Source organism: Rhinolophus hipposideros (assembly GCF_964194185.1).
Source record: "Rhinolophus hipposideros genome assembly, chromosome: 18".
In the NCBI taxonomy this organism is placed as follows: Eukaryota; Metazoa; Chordata; class Mammalia; order Chiroptera; family Rhinolophidae; genus Rhinolophus; species Rhinolophus hipposideros.
This window is the reverse complement of record NC_138064.1, coordinates 31,155,118-31,177,347: the sequence shown is the minus strand read 5'-3', so window position 1 is coordinate 31,177,347 and position 22,230 is coordinate 31,155,118. Positions and strand designations below refer to the sequence as shown.

Below are 22,230 nucleotides of genomic sequence, written 5' to 3'. Positions count from 1 at the left end.
GGGCAGCACACACAAACATGTTTTTGAAGCCCTTTATAAACTCAGCAGGGAACATGCTGTTCTCTCTGGGAAGTTGCCAGAAACTTATGAGAGAGTCAGATTAATGCCAAGAATAGACACCAAGACCTCTCTCACCCCTTAGAAGGGGACACTGTGTGGTGCTAGGTTACCACGGCCCCTCCTTTCTCCTCCAGCCTTCCAAACCAAACCTACAGACCGTTTCCCTGAACTTTTCAACCCCTTGGTTAGTTTTTAAATGGTTACTAGAGACCGCTGTACATTTTTGAACAACTGTAATCACACAGTCTACACCCTTCTACTTAATGAAGTTCAAAAATGAGCAAACCTAATTGATGATAGATGTCATGAAACTGTACACTTAAGATCAGTGCACTTTATTTATATAAATGTATATAAATACACACACTGTATTTATATAGGTCAATAAAAAGTAAATTAAAATAATTAAAAAAAATAAAGGCCAATGCAAATGCATTTGTGAGGACAGAGCCCCAGAGAGCAGTTTCCAGGTTCTCGGCCTCACGGGAAAAGGTGCTGACTCGGGTAGTAGGTGGCCGTCAGCTGTGGCTAATTGACCATCAGCTGTAACCAGTGAGCCAATTAGCCACTGATATAACTGTCAGGGCTGCACTGGTTGGGGAGTCGGTTGGTTGGCAGGCAGAGAAGTGGACGGCAGGTTACTGGTCATGTGGATCCAGCCTCCAGTGAGACCATAGTGGTGTGACTCCCCTACCTATGGCTCAGTGGGTGTTCCTTTTTGGCCTCACCGTGTCCTGCGTTCTTATGTGGGGAGCAGGAGCAGAGACCCCGCAGGCCGCCCCACACGACAAATGGTGCTGTGAGCAGGGTCTCCGCACAACAGCATTCCTTCTATGTTTATTTGTTTTGCATCTCAGAGCCTTAGTCCATGGACCTTGGAGGCAGCACTAAAGGAAAACAACCACCAATCTTTCCCATTTCAAAAAGGCACAGGCAAAGTCTTGAGTTGCTACTCTTCCAGTAGCCCTCAGCACTGGTCAGCAAGGAATGGAAAGGTTGATTGATATTCATTCAGCCAGTGCAGGCAAAGCGGAGAGAAAAACTGAATCTTCTCTCAGAGGTACTAGTTTTCTGTCCACTCTCTTCTCTAGACACTAAATTCTCGGTGTTTCCATGTTGACCCAGATCTAAACGGTTTCTTCCTCTATAGTAATACCTGTAAGAATCAAGTGTCAATTTTTAAATAAATATTTTAAGTGAGTTTTCCATATATTCCTTATATTTGTCTAAAGTATAGCTTCTTATTTGAAAACTGTTTGCATAGTTCTTTTAGTTTCTAAGATTCAACTGCTTTATTGTTTATGAAATTGACATTAACCAAGATTCACATGGTGTCAACTACTTGAAATGTAGCCGTTCACTCCATCCATCCATCCATCCATCCATCCAATACTTTTTGAGTTTAAAGTCCCTACAAGTCACTAATCACCCTTTATAGCACTGACAGAAGTTGAGAACCTACAGTAATTAAGAGATGATAAATGTCACATAGATCCTTCTTGCTTACTAAGCAACTGAAAATAGAAAAGCTCAGGGGAAAATGATCTGTGTAAATGTTAAGGATTCTGCCATGGAGAGATTTCACTAACCATATGCAATTGCAAAATATAGAAAGCCAAGCCCGGGCAGGATAAGCTCATTTTGGGCTTGGGACCTGCTAATTGGTTTCACACGTATATGATTGTAACCCTCATGGGGCTGGATTCTAATATAGGAAGAGAAATGAGATATTTCACTGAAAGATATGTCTGAGTCAGACTGAAGGAGCTGTTATGACACTGATCTGTGGCTATCATCAGCGTTAGTGTGAGGGTGACACTTCATTTAAGGAGATATTGTTGGTTGAAAAGAACTGAGTTTGAATGCCATTTCACATTACCAAAGCATAACCTTGGGCTAGTCATTCATATTAATTATGTATTCAGTAAATATTTGTTGAGTCCTGTTACGGGCCGAACATGAAATGAGGTAATGGAAATTCCTCTGCCCTCATGGAATAACAGTAATTATTCTTTGTGCTTCACTTTCTTAAGGTATAACAATACCTATCATCTAGAGGGTGTGTAGTTCATATATACTGTATGTGTGATAGGATTTTAAGTGGGACTATTATTTTAATTAAATTTATTGGGGTGACAGTGGTTAGTAAAATTACATAGGTTTCAAGTGTACAATTCTGTAATATATCATCTATATAACACATTGTGTGTTCACCTCCCAGAGTCAGTTCTTATCATCTCAGAATTGGCAACATGGTCCTAAAGTTGGGGATAAATAGATGGTTGGGATTTATTAACAGGCAAGTTCATTCTACTTCCCCAGTTATTACTCTCTATTCACTAGTTTAACCTTGAGGGAATGATTGGATTGTAAATCTTCAGCCTCAGAAAGAGTTTGTGTCTTTTCCTTCTACTCTTGGTTGGTGTTCCTTCTAAATTAAGCCAGTGGGAAGTTCTCACCCCCCCAAAAAAATTTGTAGAGATGGGGTTGGGGGGTACCAGCAAGAAGTTGAGCCTGGAATTTCACTTTTCAGTTGGCTACCTACTTATGAAATGGACTTGCTGAACTGCCCTTTGTGCTGATTTAAGTAAATCAGCTTAAATCAGCACAAACAAGCAGAGAAAATAAGCAGTAGGGGAATAAGGCATACTCTATTATCTAGTAGAAAAAATATATACCAGTCTTCTGTACGTCAAGTGGATACCACAGAAGGCTTGAATTATTGGAATAGAATCCCCACCTTAAACTGACTCACTAAGAGAAGAGACCCCAGCAGCAAGTCTGTAGGGTGGATTATATCCAGATGGGAGCTGAGGGAGACTGGAAAAGGTCCACTGAGGCTAATTTCCTATGAGAGATGGTCATGCAGTAAAGAGGCCTCCAAAAGGACCTTTCAGAGAATCATCAGGTGTGTCCCAAGAGGGGAGGTATTTGGGTGTCTGTTATTGGGAAGGTCAGAGATCACAACGGCAACTGGTAAGTAAAAGCCTTTCTGCTTCTTCTGTGAATTCTGTCTCTCTGTCCTCAACATAGAAAGGGACCCAGAGGATGCAGGGGCTAGGGAGAAGCCTCAATAGAAGCTCCATCTCTTTGCCCACATCCATACCTCAGACCTGTCTCTGGGTCTAGAGGAGTAGAGGGACATTTAATATTGATGATCAACAGAAGTGAAAGGCGCTGGAGTATATCTTTTACAACTTGAAAAGTTCAGAAAACTGGCATCTGTTGGAGATGCCATAGTCTTGGGAAGGAGAGATTTGATGGGCCATGTTTTAAAGCAGTGACTGGAAAAACAAACAAACAAAAAACTACAGGTTTTTTTGTTTGTTTGTTTTTCCAATATGCTAGGTTCATAGTGTTCAATAAAATATTGACATATGGAAAATGCTTAGCAAACACTAAGTGTAACACAAATGGAAGATACTATTCCTAGTCACCTAAAGGAAATAGTCACAAAATATCTACATATATTTCAATATTGAAGAACAAATAAGATGTTCAATTTGTATTTTTGGTTTAAGAGAAAGCATAATATGTTCATTATGTCTTCAAGTTTCTGTTTTCCTCATGAAAGCCTTCTCAGAATTTTTTCTGGGCCATTTCACTACATTCCTTTTGCTGTTCTAAGCATTTGGCTTTTTTGTCATTTTGTAGACACTGCACCACCACCACCACCAGTGACTGAGGAGATCGTGAAGGTCATCTATTCTCACCTCCAATTTAGTTGAAGATTAAATACTATTTAATTAGTGGAAGAATACTTTAATACTTTAAGTTCTTAAGAACAAAGAATCTTGTGCAGGTGTGTAAATAAAGCAACTTCTGCAGGCTTAGTACTCAGAGGAGACCAAGAGTCCCAATGTCGCGAAGACTGGGCTTGACTCAGAGGAGTCAGGTGACCCCAGCAATGCTGTGTTTCGTGTATTATTCAACCTGCTTAGTGTCCATTACCTCAGCTATAAAATGGGGGTTTTGTTAAGGACCACATTGAATAATCGTGAAGAATAAATGAGATGATTATGTAAAGCAGATAGCACAGTACTAGGCACCCACTTGATGCTCAAGAAATAGCTGTTTTCCCCTTTCCAAGGATGCAGGGTCAGAAGACAGCCCCAAGAAGAAGAGAGGCATTGAAGAGGGGAGTATCAGAAAAAATACACTGAACATTTATTTGTGCATTCAGCCAACTAGAGCTGGTGTCATTTATGCAGCATTACTAAGAAGAGCCCCAGAAAATCGTAACATTATTGGAGCAGAGTGACATACTGGTTTTTTTTCTATTTATTTCATAATGTATTGCTATCCTGGTATTAATAAGCCATAATTTATTTAAAGACAGTTCAGAATTCAGAAAAAATTAAAAAATTATTGAAACTAAATATTTGGTATGTTTTGCATATAAAATGTATTACATGACATAAACATATTACATAACATTGAATGAAACTTGTTTCAAAAACATAAATATTAAACATATATTATCATACTAATTTGAATTAACAGCAGGAGAAAAGCAATAAAAATAAGTATACCCAATAAGCTAAACATTACATAAAATGAAGAAAATCAGTCTTGAAAATTAAAAATGAATTAAATTATTTCATTTTTTTTGCAAGTATGATCTTAAGAGGAATGTGTATCAATGGTGTTACCTTTGATAATGAGCCTAGTGTTTGGGCAAATTTTTCCAGCCACTAGAAAGGTTTCTGCATATTTTATACTATTGGAGAAATAGTGAAGAAATAAATATAAACTAAACCCAAATATCTTTCTCTGAATATTTTATCTACAAATAATCTCATGTCTTAGTCATAATATAAAGGAAATCTTTTAGAAGTTTTCATTTTTATTAAAGACTTCAATATTTTTATTGGTAGTGAGCTGTAGTTTTTGTTACTAAGGCCCAGCAGTCAATTTGCAAGATGCCTGGTTCTCAGCTTCTGCTATGAAACAGCCTTTGTTCAAACACACACAAAAAAAGCAATCCTACAGATAAGAAGTTTCCACCACTAGACACTGATTGTTTCCCTATCAACCTGACCCCATCAGAAGTGCAGATATCTGAAGGGTAAGACTGAGTCTTTGTTCTCTATAATTCTCTTTTAGGGATGCTTTTCTTCTTTACATATTAAGGGAATGCTGAAAAGAAAAAGGAGAAAAAAAAAAAAACTTCTTTTAACAAGTAGAACTAGAGTGAATCTGATTTGAGAAAATCTGGGTTAGTGTTCCAGCCTTTCTTACTTACTAGCCCAGATAACTTGAAAGATTATAAAACCTCCCTTTTAATGCAGGGTTTAACTCTCTAGGTACTTCTTAAAGCATAAATATTTCGGATTTTTAAAATACTGAAATAATGTATCCCACTGTGTGGGAGGGGAAATTATTCTCTTTTTCCGTGTAGTTCTTTGGGCTGATCTAATCATCAAATTGACATAAGACAGGTTAACTGAAGAAAATAACCAAATTTATTACATATATGCGGGTTTCACGAGAATATGGGGTTTAGGACTAGTTGGGCAGTTGCAGTTTATATGCCATACAGAGCTAAGGAGAAAGGAGGTAGTGGCTTGGACTTCAAAGGGAAAGTAGACAATTTACAGGTAGATGAGAAGGAGTAAACATTTGGTGAACAATTTCTTGGTAAACAAATTATTGCTATGCCAACCAGAAACAACAGGACATAGAGGGGAGTCTAACAGAGTTGGTAGGTCCCTCCCTGTCTGCCACACTTATTTCATATTTAACTATAGTTATGTGGACGAAAAAGGGGTTCTAAGCAAGGTAACCTCACAGGGTGTCCCTAGTCACATAACTATTTTAGTAAAAGGCTTATTTTTGCCTTAAGCAAGACTTGTTCACTGTTTCTATGCATCTAGATTAACACACTTTCGAAATGCTTTCTTTCATACTCCTCCTTATAAAGCATGAGAACACATAATCTTAACTATCCTGTAATCCAACACCCACCTTGTTTTCTCCCACCTTCCTGTAATCTTCCTTACATTTCCTCCTTAATTTCAAATGCATAAAAGAAACTGCAAAACTATTATTCTCTGGAGCATTTGAGATCTTGTTCCCTGGCATATGCTATCAGTTTGGCTCAAATAAATTCATAGAAAAGTCTCTACAGGTTTAGACATTTCTTACATCGACATTATGGCAATAACTCACTTCCTGAAGCTGGTTCTCTATCTAAATTCTTTTAGACCGCTAGGCGGAGGGTCAAAGGTTCTTCCGAGTCTTTTCTTTCTTAAAAAATTACCAGCTTCAAATAATCGATATTAGAAACAAGCATATTTTGGGGTGGCAAACTGCTATTCCTCAACACCAACAAAAATATTTTTGCTTTGGCACTTAACAATCAATGGCAGGCTGTACTGGAGTTCTTCAATGTCGAAAATTGACACTGAGTCACTAATTAAAGTCATCTCGCTCAGAGAGATTTCCTCCATTAAGCTACTACAGGGTCTAAAATTCCATTTTTAGAGTAAGTCCACATTGATTTAAGGCAACTGTTTATAGGATATCCTTAAATATATGAATATACGCAATGTTCTCTCTTGCGTTGTTAATGACTTGGCATAAGCTGCTTATCACCCAAGTAGTCAAGAATGGGACCCAGACCAAGCCCTTTATTTTGTGAAGCTGAACAGTGCAAAGAGAATTACATGCAAGGAGAAGTATGATTATAGGGTAAGACCCAGGGAGGGAGGTGTAGCAGATTGGCCCTGGAAAGCCTGAGGCTGTCTCATGAAGTCAAAGTGGGCTTGGAGGAAATGCTGATGGAGGCAACTGTTAAAACAAACAAACAAACAAAACAAAACAAAACAAAACAAAACTTTAACCAAGTAAATTTAGAGATCTAATTGACTTTATTAAGTAATTCATGAATAGAGCAGGATCCCATGTAGCAAGTAGAGAGATACTCCAACGGGTTGCACAAAATGAAAGGTTTTTATAGGAAGAAGAGTGTGGAGCTATTAACAAAGGAAAAGAAAGGATTATTTTAGTCCAGGTCATCTTATTTTGGGAGAAGGGAATGATGGGAGTCTTTATCATGCAGCTTGCCTCTTCTTCCTCTGGGGGATGTAGAGGGCCCAGGACATATTACCTCATTGGTGCTGACCAGAAAATTCTATACTGCTTGATTAAAATTACACTTCTGGGAGAAGTTGAAACTGCAATTGCATTAAATATTAAATCTAGGTTTGGTATCATGGGCTTTAGTATGAGTGATGCCATTTTGGGCCTGTGGTTTTCTCTGTAATGCGGGAAAGGGCCAGAAGGTGGATGGACATCTCATCACCACCACATCCACATTGGACACTCTTATTGCAGAGCCCTTGTATTATGTACAACTGATAAAAGATATCTTACAAAAGAGACAGCATGAGGAAAGGGGAAAGTCATGCATAGTATGTGTAAAATAAGTGAAAAAAAGTACAAATTAGTATAGTCACAGAAAACATTCAGAAATAAATAAATAAAAAGTTAATGAATTTGGGTAAGAAGTAATGAAATGATTAGTGAAGTGTGGGTTTCTATGGAGGCAGGTATTTTGAACCAGATTTTGAGGAGTTGGATATGGGTTGGTAAAAAGGAAATGTCTTTGGCACCTCTTTTTACAAGGTCAATGTCAACTCTCAATGCCTACTTTACTGCCAAAAAGAAGAAAATGGGCTAAGTTCCGGAGATTTTTCTTTATGTCAGTATATGAGGTTTCATAAAACTTACTAGAGAGTCCAATATTTTCCTTGCTGTTGGTTGTTTCCTATAAATTAAGTTTAATTACGGTATCTTCCTAGAAGCATAGTTTTGATAAATATAGTGATTCTCTTTGGGGGATGAAAAAGAAAGCAATAGCTTTAACAAGGTTTTCTTTTAAAGCAATAATCTTCTTTTTCAAGGTAGACAAAATCTTATGTGGAATTAAGTCCAATTTCCTCATATCATATTTTAAATAAAGGATAAAAAAAGTCACATCTAGGTCTGATGAAGAAAATAGGAACAGTACAAGTGAAGTATTGAATTAGCAGTCATAGTATTTTAGGTCTGATAGACTTTAGTAGGTAAACTTGGTGCAGACTTTTCAAACTGGCAAGCTTCAACAGTCCATAGATACCCGCCAAACAGTTTCAATCTACCCAATGTTTTTTTTGAAAATTGAATTTGTTGCCAGCAACTTTCTTTTCGTGTTTCACCTTGCCCTTTCCCACACTTGGATTTGCTCCACCTCAGAAGCACTGAAACTCTCTTGGTGCCAAAGTTGCATTATGGTGAGGCTGAGGTCAACGAGGGTGGGTGTTACGGGTTGAAATGTGTCCTCCCCGAAGCTGTTGAAGTTCTAACCCCCAGTACCTGTCAATGTCACCTCGCTTAGAAATATGGTCTTTGCAGATGATCAAGTTAAGATGAGGTCATTAGGGTGAGCCCTAATCCAATATGACTGTGTCCATATAAAAAGGGGAACTGTGACACACAGAGAAAGGGAGATAACATGAAGACACAGGGAGAATATGGTAGACCAGCCAAGGAACTCCCACAGCTACCAGAAGCTAGGAGAGAGACATGGAATAGATTCTCCCTCACATCCCTCAGAAAGAATCAAGTTTTTCAACACCTTAATTTCAGACTTCTAGCCTCCATAACTGTGAGACAATCAATTTCTGTTGCTTATGCCACCTAGTTTGTGGTACTTTCTTATTGCAGATCCTGGAAACTCACACAGTGGGGGAGGAGCTTCACAGTTATCTTCTGACAGAGGAGTTCCAGAGCAGTGCACATGGAGCCCAATGCTTAAAAGTGGAAGTAAGAGCACTTGTAATATTTTTTAATATTCATCTTTAAAAAACATTCAGTGGGAACGGAGCTAGACAACAAACCAGAGTGACAGAAAACATCCTATACTCAAAATTTCAAATTTCATCTTAGCCTTCCTGGGGGTCCTTTCTCCTAAACCGACTTCATTATCTCTGGCTTCATCCTACAGCATGTGTCTTTCTGATGTCCATCTTATCAGACTGTCAGTCATGCTCTGGTAAATTTAAGTCTCTCTTAAATGTAAAGGTCAAAGGGATTTTCTTTTAAATATTAAAAGAGGTCCCTAATTTAACCCTAATTTCCCTGGACCTCTGCCACTCTACAAATAACATGTTTGAGTCTCACCTAAACTTTTACGACTGTGGGGGCAGAGCCCCAGAGAGAGGTTTCCAGGCTCTCGGCCTCATGTGGAGAGGTGCTGGCTCAGATAGTGGATGGCCGTCAGCTGTGGCTGGTTGGCCATCAGCTGTAGCCATTAAGCCATTGGTCACTGATATAACTGCCGCGGCTACGGAAGGGAGCCAAGGAGAGTGAAGGAGGAGACTGAAGGAGAGTAAGGAGAGTCGAGGAGAGTTGGTCGGTTGGCAGCAAAGCGGACAGCAGGTCGCACGTCGTGTAAACCCAGCCTCCAGTGAGACCATAGTGGTATGACTCCCCTACCTATGGCTCCGTGGGTGTTCCTTTTTGGCCTCACCATGTCCTGCGTTCTTATGTGGGGAGCAGGAGCTGAGACCCTGCAGGCCGCCCCGCCAGACACCCCGCACGACAACGACCTTAGTAAAACTCTTCTGGAAAGATCTATAACATTCTTACTAATCTGCTTCAGTGTATCACGTGAAATAAAAACTTTTACCATCAAAGCTTTTCTAAAAGAAAGGGTTTATTGAGCCAAATGCTAGCCAGAAAAGGACCAGGTTTTGGGGCAGGAAGTCTAAACCCCCAGCAGCAGTGCTCAGAGTTGACATGTTCTGGAGTTCACAGGCTTTTTTACACATCATGTAGGGTAAAGGAAGATAAAAGTTGTTTTGAAAGAATTTATATTGGCTATAGATGAAGGGGGTGGGCGAAGGTGAAGCAAGGCTAGTTCTGGGATAGGTGCACAACCTGTAAGGGAGAAGTGTTTGCTCCTTGGGGTTGATTGTGAGCCACAGACTGGGAAGTTCATCCATAAGCAAGAAGCAGCGGCACCTGATGGTCAGTGTTGTCTGACAATTCTCTTTGGATTATCGTAAAAATAGCCACTTGGAAGTTAATTTAAAGTCCCAACATACATTCAGGAATGTAACCAGTCTTCTGTTGGGTTTTCCCTTCAATTGTTAACTTAGTAACCTAACCTCTCTTGTCTCTTCCTCCTACCCTCTGTCCTTCGGTAATTTAATTTAGGACGCTTCAGAATTTTCTCCTTGTCAATCACTTACTGTGAGAAAATTCGTTTTGGGTTCCCTTTGAAACCATAGTTCAACATGAATGCGCTTGTTCTTGCATTAACTTTAGTAGAGATAAAAATTATGCGACAAGATAAATCTATGGTATGGTATGTCCATTGGGGAAAAAGTTTAGTCATTTGAATTCTTAGGGAGGGATACCTCATCAATCTCTCCAGTTAAGATATAAGCCAACAAACTGGTAATGAATTTTTAATGTATCAAGTAAAAATAACTAGTATGCATGTAGAGAGGAAATTTTCCCACAATAAAATTTCTAGATAGAAGTTAAAGTCCCTGCCCACTGAACTCCTCAGATAAAAAGAACATAAGCTGTTCTTTAATATTCCCTTAAGGTACAATGACATGGTGAAATTGTTTGCTCACCAAGTTGCCATTCCTTTGAGAGGAAAGAAAGAAAACGATATGTTGTTGGGAGTATTTCAATGTAGCTCTATAAAGACTGAAAAATGTTTTGACTTGCAAAGACATTTTTACTGCGCTGTAAAAGTGGCCGTCTCCGCTCCAGACTATCCTGCATTTCTACTTTTTATTACAAATGCATTTCTAATTTTTATAAAATGCTGCTTTGATCATTCAGCTCCTTGGCCGAAATTGATTATGGTTTCTTATGGTGAGACCATGTCTACACTTTTCAAGATCCTTGATAAACTCTACCAATCCTATTGCCAATTTGTATGTAACTTTTCTCCATCATAATCTTTATTACCTTTATTTTGTTGCCTTTCCCTTGGTCTACTCCAACACGTAGGGGTTTACACACAAAATACTCAAACACACACACGCACCCACACCCACACATACATTCCATAGTGTATATTCTGGTCCTGCGACTATTACTTACATTTTTCCTCTTTTCTGCAGTCTGCTTATATGTTTTTCTCCTAGCCAGATTCTAAACTTATTATCAGTTTTCTTGTAGGGAGTTTCATTTCCCTTTTGGAAGTTGCCCTGGTGACATTTATCTCCATTATTCATCACTTTCTTATCCCTGCTACTTATTTATCATGACACTATCCAGTGCTTGGTTCAAAACCACTTTTGTTGTGCTTTCTAAATTTTTATGAACATATAGGCTGTGAACATATAGCTATAATTTTTAAGCTTCCTTTACATTTATCGTAGTCCTGGGCACATAATGAAGCATAACAAATAAACATTTAATTTCAACAATTCCCTTTTCCCTTCTCCATAGGGAGCTGCAGCATAGACTCAATGCAAAGCACACTTATGTTAGGAAGCTGCCAGAACTGCCCACCAATCCTTTCTCCTGGGTGGACAAAGGTGATCAGGCTCCCTGGAAGCCTCCATAATCATTACCATCCCCATGGACCAAGAAAGGAAGAAACGGCCCTCCCCACCAGCACATCCACTCTGCCTCTCTGAATTCTGTGAGACCTGTTCTCCAGGCAATGATCAAGACTCAGGTAACAATTCTTCATACACCCTATTTTCCTTGGCCATCCTTTGATGCAATACCGTCAATTTATCACCTTCTGTGTTCTGACCTTCCTAATAATCATCTCCTTTGATAATAAAACTTGTTTTCCTTCCTTTCCAAGCTCTCTCTCGTGTCTTCTGGAACTCAGCCCAGCACACCACCTAAATAAACATTCCTTTACTTCGTTACATTCACATAAACTTGGCTACTTCCAAATCACTTCTCCTAGAGGTTTCATAACATATCTCATGGTTACAATGTGAGGGTCCAATATCCACATCTCTCTGATTTCCTCATGCCATAGCTCCTCCACCTTTTCATGAAAAATCCATATAACTTTGCAGCTCATATGGCAATCTCCTTTCTTTTTGCTTTTTTCCATCAATTGCTGGGAAATACCTCTCTGCTGCTGTCATACTAGCACATGTTCATTGGAGTCCTCTTAACAGTGTCTTGCACAGAGCAGGAGTTTTAATTTTAATAAAATCCCACCTATCAAAATTTTCCTTCATGGGTCAGACTTTTGATATTATATTTTTAAAAACTCATCATCAAAACCAAGGCCACCTAGTTTTCTTCTATGTTTTCCTTTAGAAGTTTTACAGTTTTGTGTTTTACATTTATGTCTAAAATCCACTTTGAATTAAATTTTGTGTAAGGGGTAAGATTTTTATCTTACAATTTTTTTTGCATATGAATGTCAAATTGTTCTAGCATTAATGTTGAAACTACAATACTTTCTCCATGGAATTGCTTTTGCACATTTGCCAAAAATCAGTTAACTATATTTGTTTGGGTCTATTTTGGGAGCTCTGTATTCTTTCTGTCTATGCTTTCTTTTCACCAGTACCACACTGTCTTGTTTACTATAGCTTTAGAGTCTTGAAATCAGATAGTAGGGGGGAGGATCCAAGAATGCAGAGTAGATAAACACTGTGCTTGCCTCATCCCATGAGCACATCAAAATTACAATTAAATTATAGAACAGTCAACCTGGAGAACCACCTGACGTCCAGTTGAAGAGACATTTTATAACTAAGTACATAAAGAAGAAGCCAGATTGAGACTGGTAGGAGGGGCACAGATGTGAAAGGGGCTAGCCCCATACCTCCATGTGGTGGATAAAATTAGGAGGGATATCTCTGCCATAGAGGTTCTCCACAGAGGAGCAAGGGACCCCAGACCCAAAGGGACCTCAACCCCACACCAAGGCCCCCAGCCTGGTGTACTGGTGCCAGGAAAAAGGAGCCCTCACAACATTTGGCTGTGAAAAACTGGGGATTCCAACCACCTGGGAGGGACAAAAGGTTTCGGGAAACCAGACACCTTCTTAAAGGGCCCATGCAGGCACTCACCTTGGGCTCCAGAAGAGGGATGGTGACTCTGGCGTTGTCAGAGAAATACAGGAAGAGACTGAGTCATTTAACTTCGAGGTGAGGACTGGAGTGACAGTCCCCATTTTCCCTGTATGGGGCCCTTCTCCTGTGCAGCCAGCAGGTGGACACTGTCTTTCCTGTGATGACCCCACCCTCACAGGCCAAATCTGAATCTAATTGGCCTGGTGAGCTCCAGTCGATCCACTCTGCTGACTCACTGGAACCCAACCCCAACCAAGTCTTTCCCAACACCTGAGGCAATTTCTCCGTGAACAGCCAGCCCTGCTCGAATTAGTCCTAAAAAAAAAAAAAAAAAAAAAAAAAAAAAAAAAAAAAATCTATCAGAGTCTAAGGGCCCCAGGTGGGTGGCGACTGGCCTCAGTATGCTCTGAGACTTTTGCTGAATAGCAAAAGGTTCGGCCATAGAAGGAAATGGATTGTCACCATCTACAGTGGCATGGGTGGACCTGGAGGGTATTGTGCTGAGTGGAGTATGTCACACAGTGAAAGGCAGATGCAATGTGATTTCTCTTATGTGAGGAATCTAAAGAACAAAATAAACAAAACAGAAACAGACTCATAGATACAGAGAACATTTTGATGGTTCCAGATTAGAGGGGGGTTGGGGGTGTGAGTGACAAAGGGGAAAGGATTAAGAAGTACAAATTGGTTGTTACAAAGTAGGCATGGGGTTGTAGGTTATAACATAAGGAATATAGTCAATAATATTGTAATAACTACATATGGTGTCAGATGGGTACTAGATTTTTTAGGGATGATAGATGGGAGGGGATTGGGAGACAGGGTAAAAAGGAGAAGGGATTAAGAAGTACAAATTGGTAGTTAAAAAATAATCATGGGGATGTAAAGTAAAGCATAGGGAATATAGCCAATAATATGGTAATAACTATGTATAGTGTTAGGTGAGTACTAGGCAGGGGGATCACTTCCTAAATTATGTAAATGTCTAAAAACTATGCTGTAAACCTGAAATTAATATAAAATAATATTGACTATCATCTGTAATGGAAAAATTCAAAAGAGAGGGGAAACGTTAAGGGCAATAAGTGGTCTAAATTCCCAGGTATAAAACAAATAAATTGTGGGGATGTAATGTACAGCATAGGGAATATAGCCAATAGTACTCATATTATGATTAGCATGGTACGATGGCAGATGGTTGCTGGACTTACCATGGTGATCACTTCTTTAGGTATATAAATGTTGAATTAAATGTTGTGTGTACCTGAAATTAATATAATAGTGTATGCTAACTAGATTTTAAATGAAAATCTTAAACACACACAAATGTAAAAACAGAAGAAAAAAATGGCAGAGGGATGGTGGTTAACTTCTGATAAAAAGATTTTGTTACCTGCCCATAGTCAATAGGCCATATTTAAATTCCTACCTGACTCTAGTCACCTAGGGAGGGATACCATGCTCTCTCTGGCCCATCGTCTCTTCATTGGGGCCAAGTTGCTTACAGTCATTATAAAAGGTGACCGTGGCTTGTACCTTCTGCACTGTAAATAACTCAGCTGAAGAGTTAAGGCCACCTCCACTACTAAAACCAGTCCAGCATAGAGGGACCTGCACTGGGGAAAATTGGCAGCTTTATTTCATCCAGATGCTCAGTGCCAGAGATATCAAAACCTACTTATTTTCATAGAGACCTTCACCGGGTGGATAGAGGCATTTCCTACTAGGACGGAAAAGGCTATTGAGGTTTCTAAGGTCTTATTAAAGGAGATAATCCCAAGAGTTGGGCTCCCAGTTCACTCCAGAGTGACAACGAACCTTCCTTTGTCAGTAAGGTCACCGAAAGTCTGGTGTCTGCCCTAAGGATAACTTATAAACTCCATTCTTCCTACAGACCTCAATCCTCAGGAAAAATAGAATGAACAAACCAAACTTGAAAAACTCCTCTGGGCAGGCTTTGTCAGGAGACCTCCGAGCCCCAGTTGCGATGATTGCCCACTGCTTTACTTCTCTGTCAAACTGCTCCAGAAGAGCCCTTACAATTTAGCCCTTACAAAATGCTCTATGGGAGGCCTCTTTTATGTCTGATCTGCTTGTAGACTCTCATCTCAATTCTGTCATTTCTTATATCATTAACTTGGGAAAGATTCAATGGACACTCAGGGAACATGGGGATCAGCACTCCTCCAGGCCAACCCCATTACAACCCATAGAACCAGATGACTAAATATTATTAAACCTCTAAGATGAGAAGTCCCCGGCAGACCAGTTAACTCCTAAACGGGAGGGATTTTATACAGTTCTCCTGAGCATGCCAACCACTGTCAAGCTACAAGGAGTCAGTAGCTGGCTCCACCTCTCTTGAATCAAACCTGTTTCATTTAAGTCTCCACAGGACTCCCCCAGAAAGGAAGACGGTCACTGAGAGAGCCCCAAAACAACATCCTATTCCTGTGAGCTGGTTGAAGACCTTAAGCTCGTCTTCAAACAGACAAACAAGTCAGTCTCCCAAGACAGATAAGATACAGCAGTTTCATCTCCAGATGGTGGTCCGCCAAAGATTCCAACCCGTTCCTCCTGAGGACGACAAACCATGCCAGCAGCTGCACAACCAAGCAGCCCCTCTCTCACGACTGCCCCTTCCAGCACTCCCTAGGCCCTCCATAGCCCCCTCCCCACTATAATAGAATAGCAAGGAACTCTGGGGCCCACAGGCAAAGAAGACGACCCTGTTCATGAGGAAACAGTTTCAGAGGACAAACTTTCCTCCCCAGATTCCTTGTAAGATTACAAAGGCACAGATTTCTTGAGGGGGGACTGTTACTGTAGACAGAAAGAATAGGGTTGAGGGGAGGAGGGGAGAAAGGGAAGGAGGAAGTGCAGGAAAACAGAGCTAGGAGGAAATGAGATCATCCTTAACTCTTTATTTTTTTTCCTGGATTCTTTTTTTGATTAGTTTCAGGTGTACAAAGCAACATAATAGTTAGACATTTATGCTCCTCACAAAGTAATATCCCCCTCCCCCAAGCTAGTAGTACCCCTCTGACATTGTATATAGCTGTTACAATAGCATTGACTATCTTCCTTATGCTATATTCCACCTCTAGTCTCTCTCTCTCTCTCTCTCTCTCTCTCTCCCTCCCCATATATATTCTTACAGGTGCAATATTATTCTACTTCAGCTTCAATTGTACATCACATTGGTCATGCATCTACACAGTCAATGAAGTGGAGTTCATCCTTAACTTTTCCTCTGCATTAATTGATTTCAAGTTTTTTTTCAAAATGTGTCAGAAATCTACAAAAAACAAAAAGTTGATATTTTGACTATTTTATGTATTTAATAATAACATTTTGAGCTGCTTTGTATATAAATGACATTATTTTTATGTATAAAAACTTCATATATGTTCATTCGTCTATTATCCAACCATTCCAGGAAAGGGGTTAAGAAAAAGCACAGTCACTAGACCATCCAGAGCGAGATTTCAGTGGCCGAGAGCACATCCAGGATGCTATCTTGCCACCCAAAATGAACTTTAGCGAATTATAATGGATTAGAATATTATTAGCATCTTAGGGAAAATCTCCATCCCCTGTGCCACCATGACAGTTCTGACAAAGAACAAATAAGGACAAAAATCCCTCCTCCTGATGGGAAAGAGTGGTCAGCAAGGACCCGCCTAGGAACGCCTAGAACACCACCCCTAAGTCTTGACTATTTCGTATCCTCATTTTAGAAATAATAAATTCCTAAGCCTCTTTGTTCTTCAGCGCAGTTGCTCTTCTCCAGGCCTGCCCTCTCTCAAGTTCTAGAGAGTATATTATCCTTTTAATAAATCTGCTGCATGCTTGGCTTATTTGGTGTGTCCCTGAATTATTTCCTGCAATGTTCACCAAGAACCCATCTTCGGCAGCAGTAACTATCCTCATAATTGTCAGGTAGCAAATATTTTTATGTGTCTGCATAGTTAGGGCTGTCAGGGCAAATTTTGCTGGGACCTGGGTCAAAGGAAGATCTTGAAATTTAAAGTTAACTGAATAAATAGTAAGAGACTTGCCTCTCTGGAGGTATGTATTTGCTGCAAGGGATGATAAGACCCTGAGGCCTGGAGACATTCCAAACAGCTGTAAACTCAGAGAAACTTGTCTTACATGCCAAAGGGTAAGAACACACGATCCTCCCTATTTTCTCCCCAGAGAGAGTTTGTGTCCATTAGGGAGCAAAGTTTTCTCTCAGAGTCTCACAAAGGATGAAAAGGGAGACAGCTGTCCCTCTTCTATATTAGTTGTCAGATTTCATGGGGTTCTTCACCTATAGTACAGACCACAGTAAGTATAAGGTGCCATCTGCCTCTCATTGCATGACTCTAGAAGGGGAAAAAAGTTGAGGCTAAGGGAACTGATGCAGTTTTTAGAAGTACAAAGAGTTTCTCCCTGCCCCAGAAATCTTGTATCTAACTCTCAGGATAATATAAATAAATATGAATATTAAAACATATCAATATTTACAAATTTAATTTCTGTGTTCACAAGTAGGCTATGTCCTTGAGGGTAGGAATCTTTGTAATTCATGATGGCATTTCTAGTGACTGGCAGACTGTGGTACTTAAGAAATCTTTTGGTGGTTGCTTGCTGAGTAAGTGAATTGCCTTATCAATGTAAGAAACATCTAAGCCTGCAGAGAATTTCTATAAGAGTTTATTTGAGCCCAACTGATGACATATGCTGGGGAGCAATATCTCAAATGCTCCAACAAGTAACAGTTTTGCAGCTTCTTTTATGCATTTGAAATTAAATAGGGAACATAAGGTAGATAACAGGAAGATGGGAAAAGGCAAGGCAGGGATTGAATTACAGGATATTTAATGAGATATTATGTGTTTTCTTGAGGGTGGTCACCCTTTAGAAGAAGGGATCTAAAAAAAGGCATTTCAAGGAGGCATTAAACTAGATGTACAGAAACAATGGACAGGGCTTGCATAAGGCAAAAATAATCTTTTTACTAAAAGTTATAGGCCTGGGACGTAACTGCCCACCATGACCTGCCCACTTAGGATTTTATGATCAGATCACCTTGTGAGGTTACTTTCCAAAGAACCCCTTTTTTTCATCCACAGTCTCCATGACTGAAGAATAGTTAAGTGGCCTAGTAATGCATAGCTTCAGGTGGCTCTGCTAGTTGATAGAGCCTTCTGGTAATACTATCTGAGGAAATCCGGGCCCTGCAGCTCTCTGGTTAGACTCAGTGCTGATGAGGCCAGTGGCAGGGTACTCTCTCCCCTGTAGATTAGTTATGAGCTACTTATTTGCATGACCTCAAACATCACTCTGATTTGTTGCTGTCTTGGGTACATTCCTCAAAGGGGTTTCCTCAAAACAAAACTCTGGAGTATATAATACTTTGAATTAAATCCCAGCTGTGTCCCTTGATAGAGGCAACTTACTAGATTCTTTCTGGCTCAGTTTCCCATCTGTAAAATGGGTAGAATAACAATATCACAGATGTTATGAGGATAAAAGGAGTACATTTATGCAAAAGAGTTAATAATATAACATGTTGTAAAAGAAAAAATGAATTAATTAATGTAAAATCCTTTGAAAAATACTCGCCATATAATAAGTTCTATAGAATTTTTTTTGCTTAGGTATTATTCAATTTTAAAAGGGTTCAGAGAGAGAAGAAATTTACTGAAACCAATCTATATTCTAATATATGAAATAAATATTTTTGTCCAATATTTAAAAACTGTAGTTTTAAAAAAACTATAGTTTTTTTTAAAAAATCAAGTCAACATTATAACTTATAGATTACCTTTGTTTAAGAAATCATTTCTTCAAGTTCAGTGACAAATTTTATCCCTAAAATAATTTCCCCCAAATTAAAGCATGGTAAGTGAAATTTTGCCTGGAACTATCTGGATTATGTAAAAATAAGTATCTCATCTGACTCTCTAACACTGCAGATACGGATATATTTTTAGTTACAAAGAACTATTGTCAGACAGTCTTTAAAAAAAGGTAAGAAAACATTCTCTACTTTCCAACAAGCCAGGGAACTGTTTTCAAAGGCTTTTAAAAATTCATGTTTTGTGCTTGTTTTTGTTATCATTTGGAGGTCTGCTTTCACAAGATGAAATATGATATTTAGAAGAGCAAAGAGGCTGCCTAGAACAACTGAAGCCTAATTGTTACTTTAATGGCTTAAGTCTCTTTTCATTCATTCAATATACAATTATTGAGAGCATGCTTTGAGCAAGGTGCTGGGTTCAGCAGTCTGTGTGTTAATTTATAATATGTAGTGAGCCAGTTCCTCCTCAGTGTTCAGGGAGGTGCTGTTTTGTGCAGTGCCCTCAGAGGGACCCAAAAGAGTTAATAAATCCAATTAGGTAACACATGACCCCACCATCCACCCAGCTTTTTACTGGACTGCATTACCAAAGCGGTCAAGGTCTGGGTTTGATCCCTGCCTGAACAGCTTCACTCAGCCTTGCTCAGTGGTTTCTGGTCACAGACCATTCTTTGACCCCAAAAATCTTACCCAGGTTTCATAATCGGGCAATAGGGTAGATTGGAGCAAATTTGTCATTAGCATTGATATTGCATGCTCACACTGTATGAACTCATATCTGAAGGACAGTAGTTTATTTCTATTTCTACCAACTTATTTGTATAGGAACTTAATACAAGGATCCAGTATCTGATACTTAAATAACCTTATTGATAAAATAGCTACTTTCTATGTAAATTTTATTATGTGCCAAAGACTGTTATACATACTTTACCTATATTGACTCATTTTAATTATTGCAGGATTCCTATAAGGAAAATGCTGTAATATTATCCCCACTTTACAGATCAGGAAACTAAGGCAGAGAAAAGTTATGTAACTTGCCATGGCTATTACGTGGCACAGCTGGGAAGGACATCTAGGTAGTCTGGCTCCAGAGTACATGCCTGACCACTACAATATTCAGGCAAAAACCCACTGTTTTCACTCATCCATCAACAGACACCACAGATGCTCTCGTTAGTTATTTGAACATTAAATTATTTTCTCATTTCAGAAAATTGTTCTGATTGCTGCACTGTATTTTGTAAACAAACTGATAGTGAAACACATGATCTCAGTATTTTAGCAAACAAAACTGTTTTGATCCTTTTACTATCCCAGTAAAAGGCTCCTTGATACACCGGGTACCACATCCAGACATTCAAACTGTCTTCAGTTTAGCTCCAACTTACCCTTCCTACCCTCTCTCAATACTTTCATCATGGTCTTCTTCCCATTTCCTCCACATAAACTGTCCTCTTTCCACCTATTTACATGAGCCTGAAGTCACCTTTCCTTTTTTAAATTTCTATACCAATTAATGATAGTGCATTTGCCTGACTACTTATATTAGAAATTATGACATGTCTTCTATTGTTAATTTGAACTGTTATTAAAATCTTTGGTCATGATTCAACTTTTCACGTTTCATGCTTCAATAGGACGATAAGGCCCATGAAGGCAAAGATTGATTTTTAAGCATGAAATAAAATGTTTAATTTAGTTTTTTTGTGAATATGTTACAGCCATGATTAACCTGAAAATAAACATGAATCTTTCCCAGATTGAGAAGAAATGATGAGGGCCATTAAGAAATATTAAGATGGGTTGATTTGGTTTTAGATCAATAGAATAATCTTCTCACCTAGGAATTATTCTATTGCCATTCACTGTCTTCCAGCTCATCAAAAATATATTAATCCAGAAATATCATTTAATGTCTACTATACATGAGACAGGTTTAACATCATGGTTTTTATAAAGGTATGTGTAATCCATAGTCTTGGATTGCAGGGAACACACAATCTAGTTGAGTTTCTGGGTTTCATATCTCTCCATAACATTTAACTAGCAAACTTAGGAATTACGTGTCAAATACTAAAATGGCCCTGACCAATGAGAGAGTTTAGAGGAGGAAGTTGTGAGAAGTGGGAGGTCCAGTCTATGGAAGTGGAATTTGAGTTGGATCTAAAAGGTTAAGCAGTGTTTAGGAAAACAAACAAACAAACAAACAAAAACACAGATGAGGGGAAGGGCATTTCAGGTAGGCATATGTATAATGAGTGAAAAGAAATGTGTTTGTCCCGTATTTAGAAGACAATATATATTGAACCATTCAGTAATGAAGGATACAAGTTCTAAGATTGGTCATGTAGAAAACTATAAATATCAGATTCTTAGGCATTGGGAAGCCAGCAAAGGATGTTGAGCTGGATAAGTGATATTATAAGAAGCCTAGTTTGGACTGAAGACAGATTGGAGTATGGGTGTTCAGGAAAGAATCATCTGAAAATATAGATTAAAAAACTTTAAAGTTAGAAGTGCCTTCCTTAAACAACTAGATCTCATTTAGATAAAGATAAAACTGGAACTCAAATAGGTAAGGAGAATTGCCTAAGAACATGGTATAAGGTTTTTCTTTTTGTTTTCAAATTGTTATTTCATTTTCAGATCACAAATTTGTAATTTCATACAAATTTTGTTATCCTTAAAAATGAATTGAAAAGACTGAGTTGAGAGCAACTCTATCAGATATCAAAGTGTATTTCAGAGCTAGAAACACATTAAAGTGCATACTTTTAATAGAGTTGATTTAAAAATTCAAGACTTTGCCATTCAGTAGGCTATTGTCTTAGATATTAAAGCACCTTTTTTACATTTATGGAAAGTAGTATGGTAATAAATAATATCTAGCTATATTGCATTACTTGACAACCAGTCCTGTGTTATTTTCATTACATTAAATGGTAGCAGTAAACATGAAAATGACGTCTCATAATTTGTTGACAAACTTTATTATTTTGTTGCTGGATTTATCACTAAGACAGTTCACATAATTTTCACATCATTTACTAGACAACATGTTTTCAAGATTACTGACATTTCTGTTGGTTTTGAGAGGCATTTAATGTTTATTTGCACTTGGGTAAGAACTGAAAAATCTCATTAAAAAACAGTTGCTCATTTTCATTAAGTGGACATGAAATATGGATGGCAAAATTTTTCCATCTGAGTCCAAGGTGAACAAGAAGGAAGAATAGTCATAAAATCTGA

At 38.7% G+C, this 22,230-nt stretch overlaps 1 protein-coding gene across 1 annotated transcript in view; it reads left to right on the top strand.

The window, feature by feature from the left end:
• Positions 1 to 13,441, top strand: part of ASB4 (ankyrin repeat and SOCS box containing 4) — an 83,528-nt gene extending 70,087 nt beyond the window's left edge. Inside the window, exons 6-7 of the mRNA XM_081079234.1 lie at positions 8,770 to 8,868; positions 11,521 to 13,441. Of these exons, the coding sequence (XP_080935360.1) occupies positions 8,770 to 8,868; positions 11,521 to 11,535 (114 nt within the window). The 3' untranslated portion in view covers positions 11,536 to 13,441. The remainder of the gene's footprint in view (positions 1 to 8,769; positions 8,869 to 11,520) is intronic.
• The last annotated feature ends 8,789 nt before the right edge of the window (positions 13,442 to 22,230 follow it).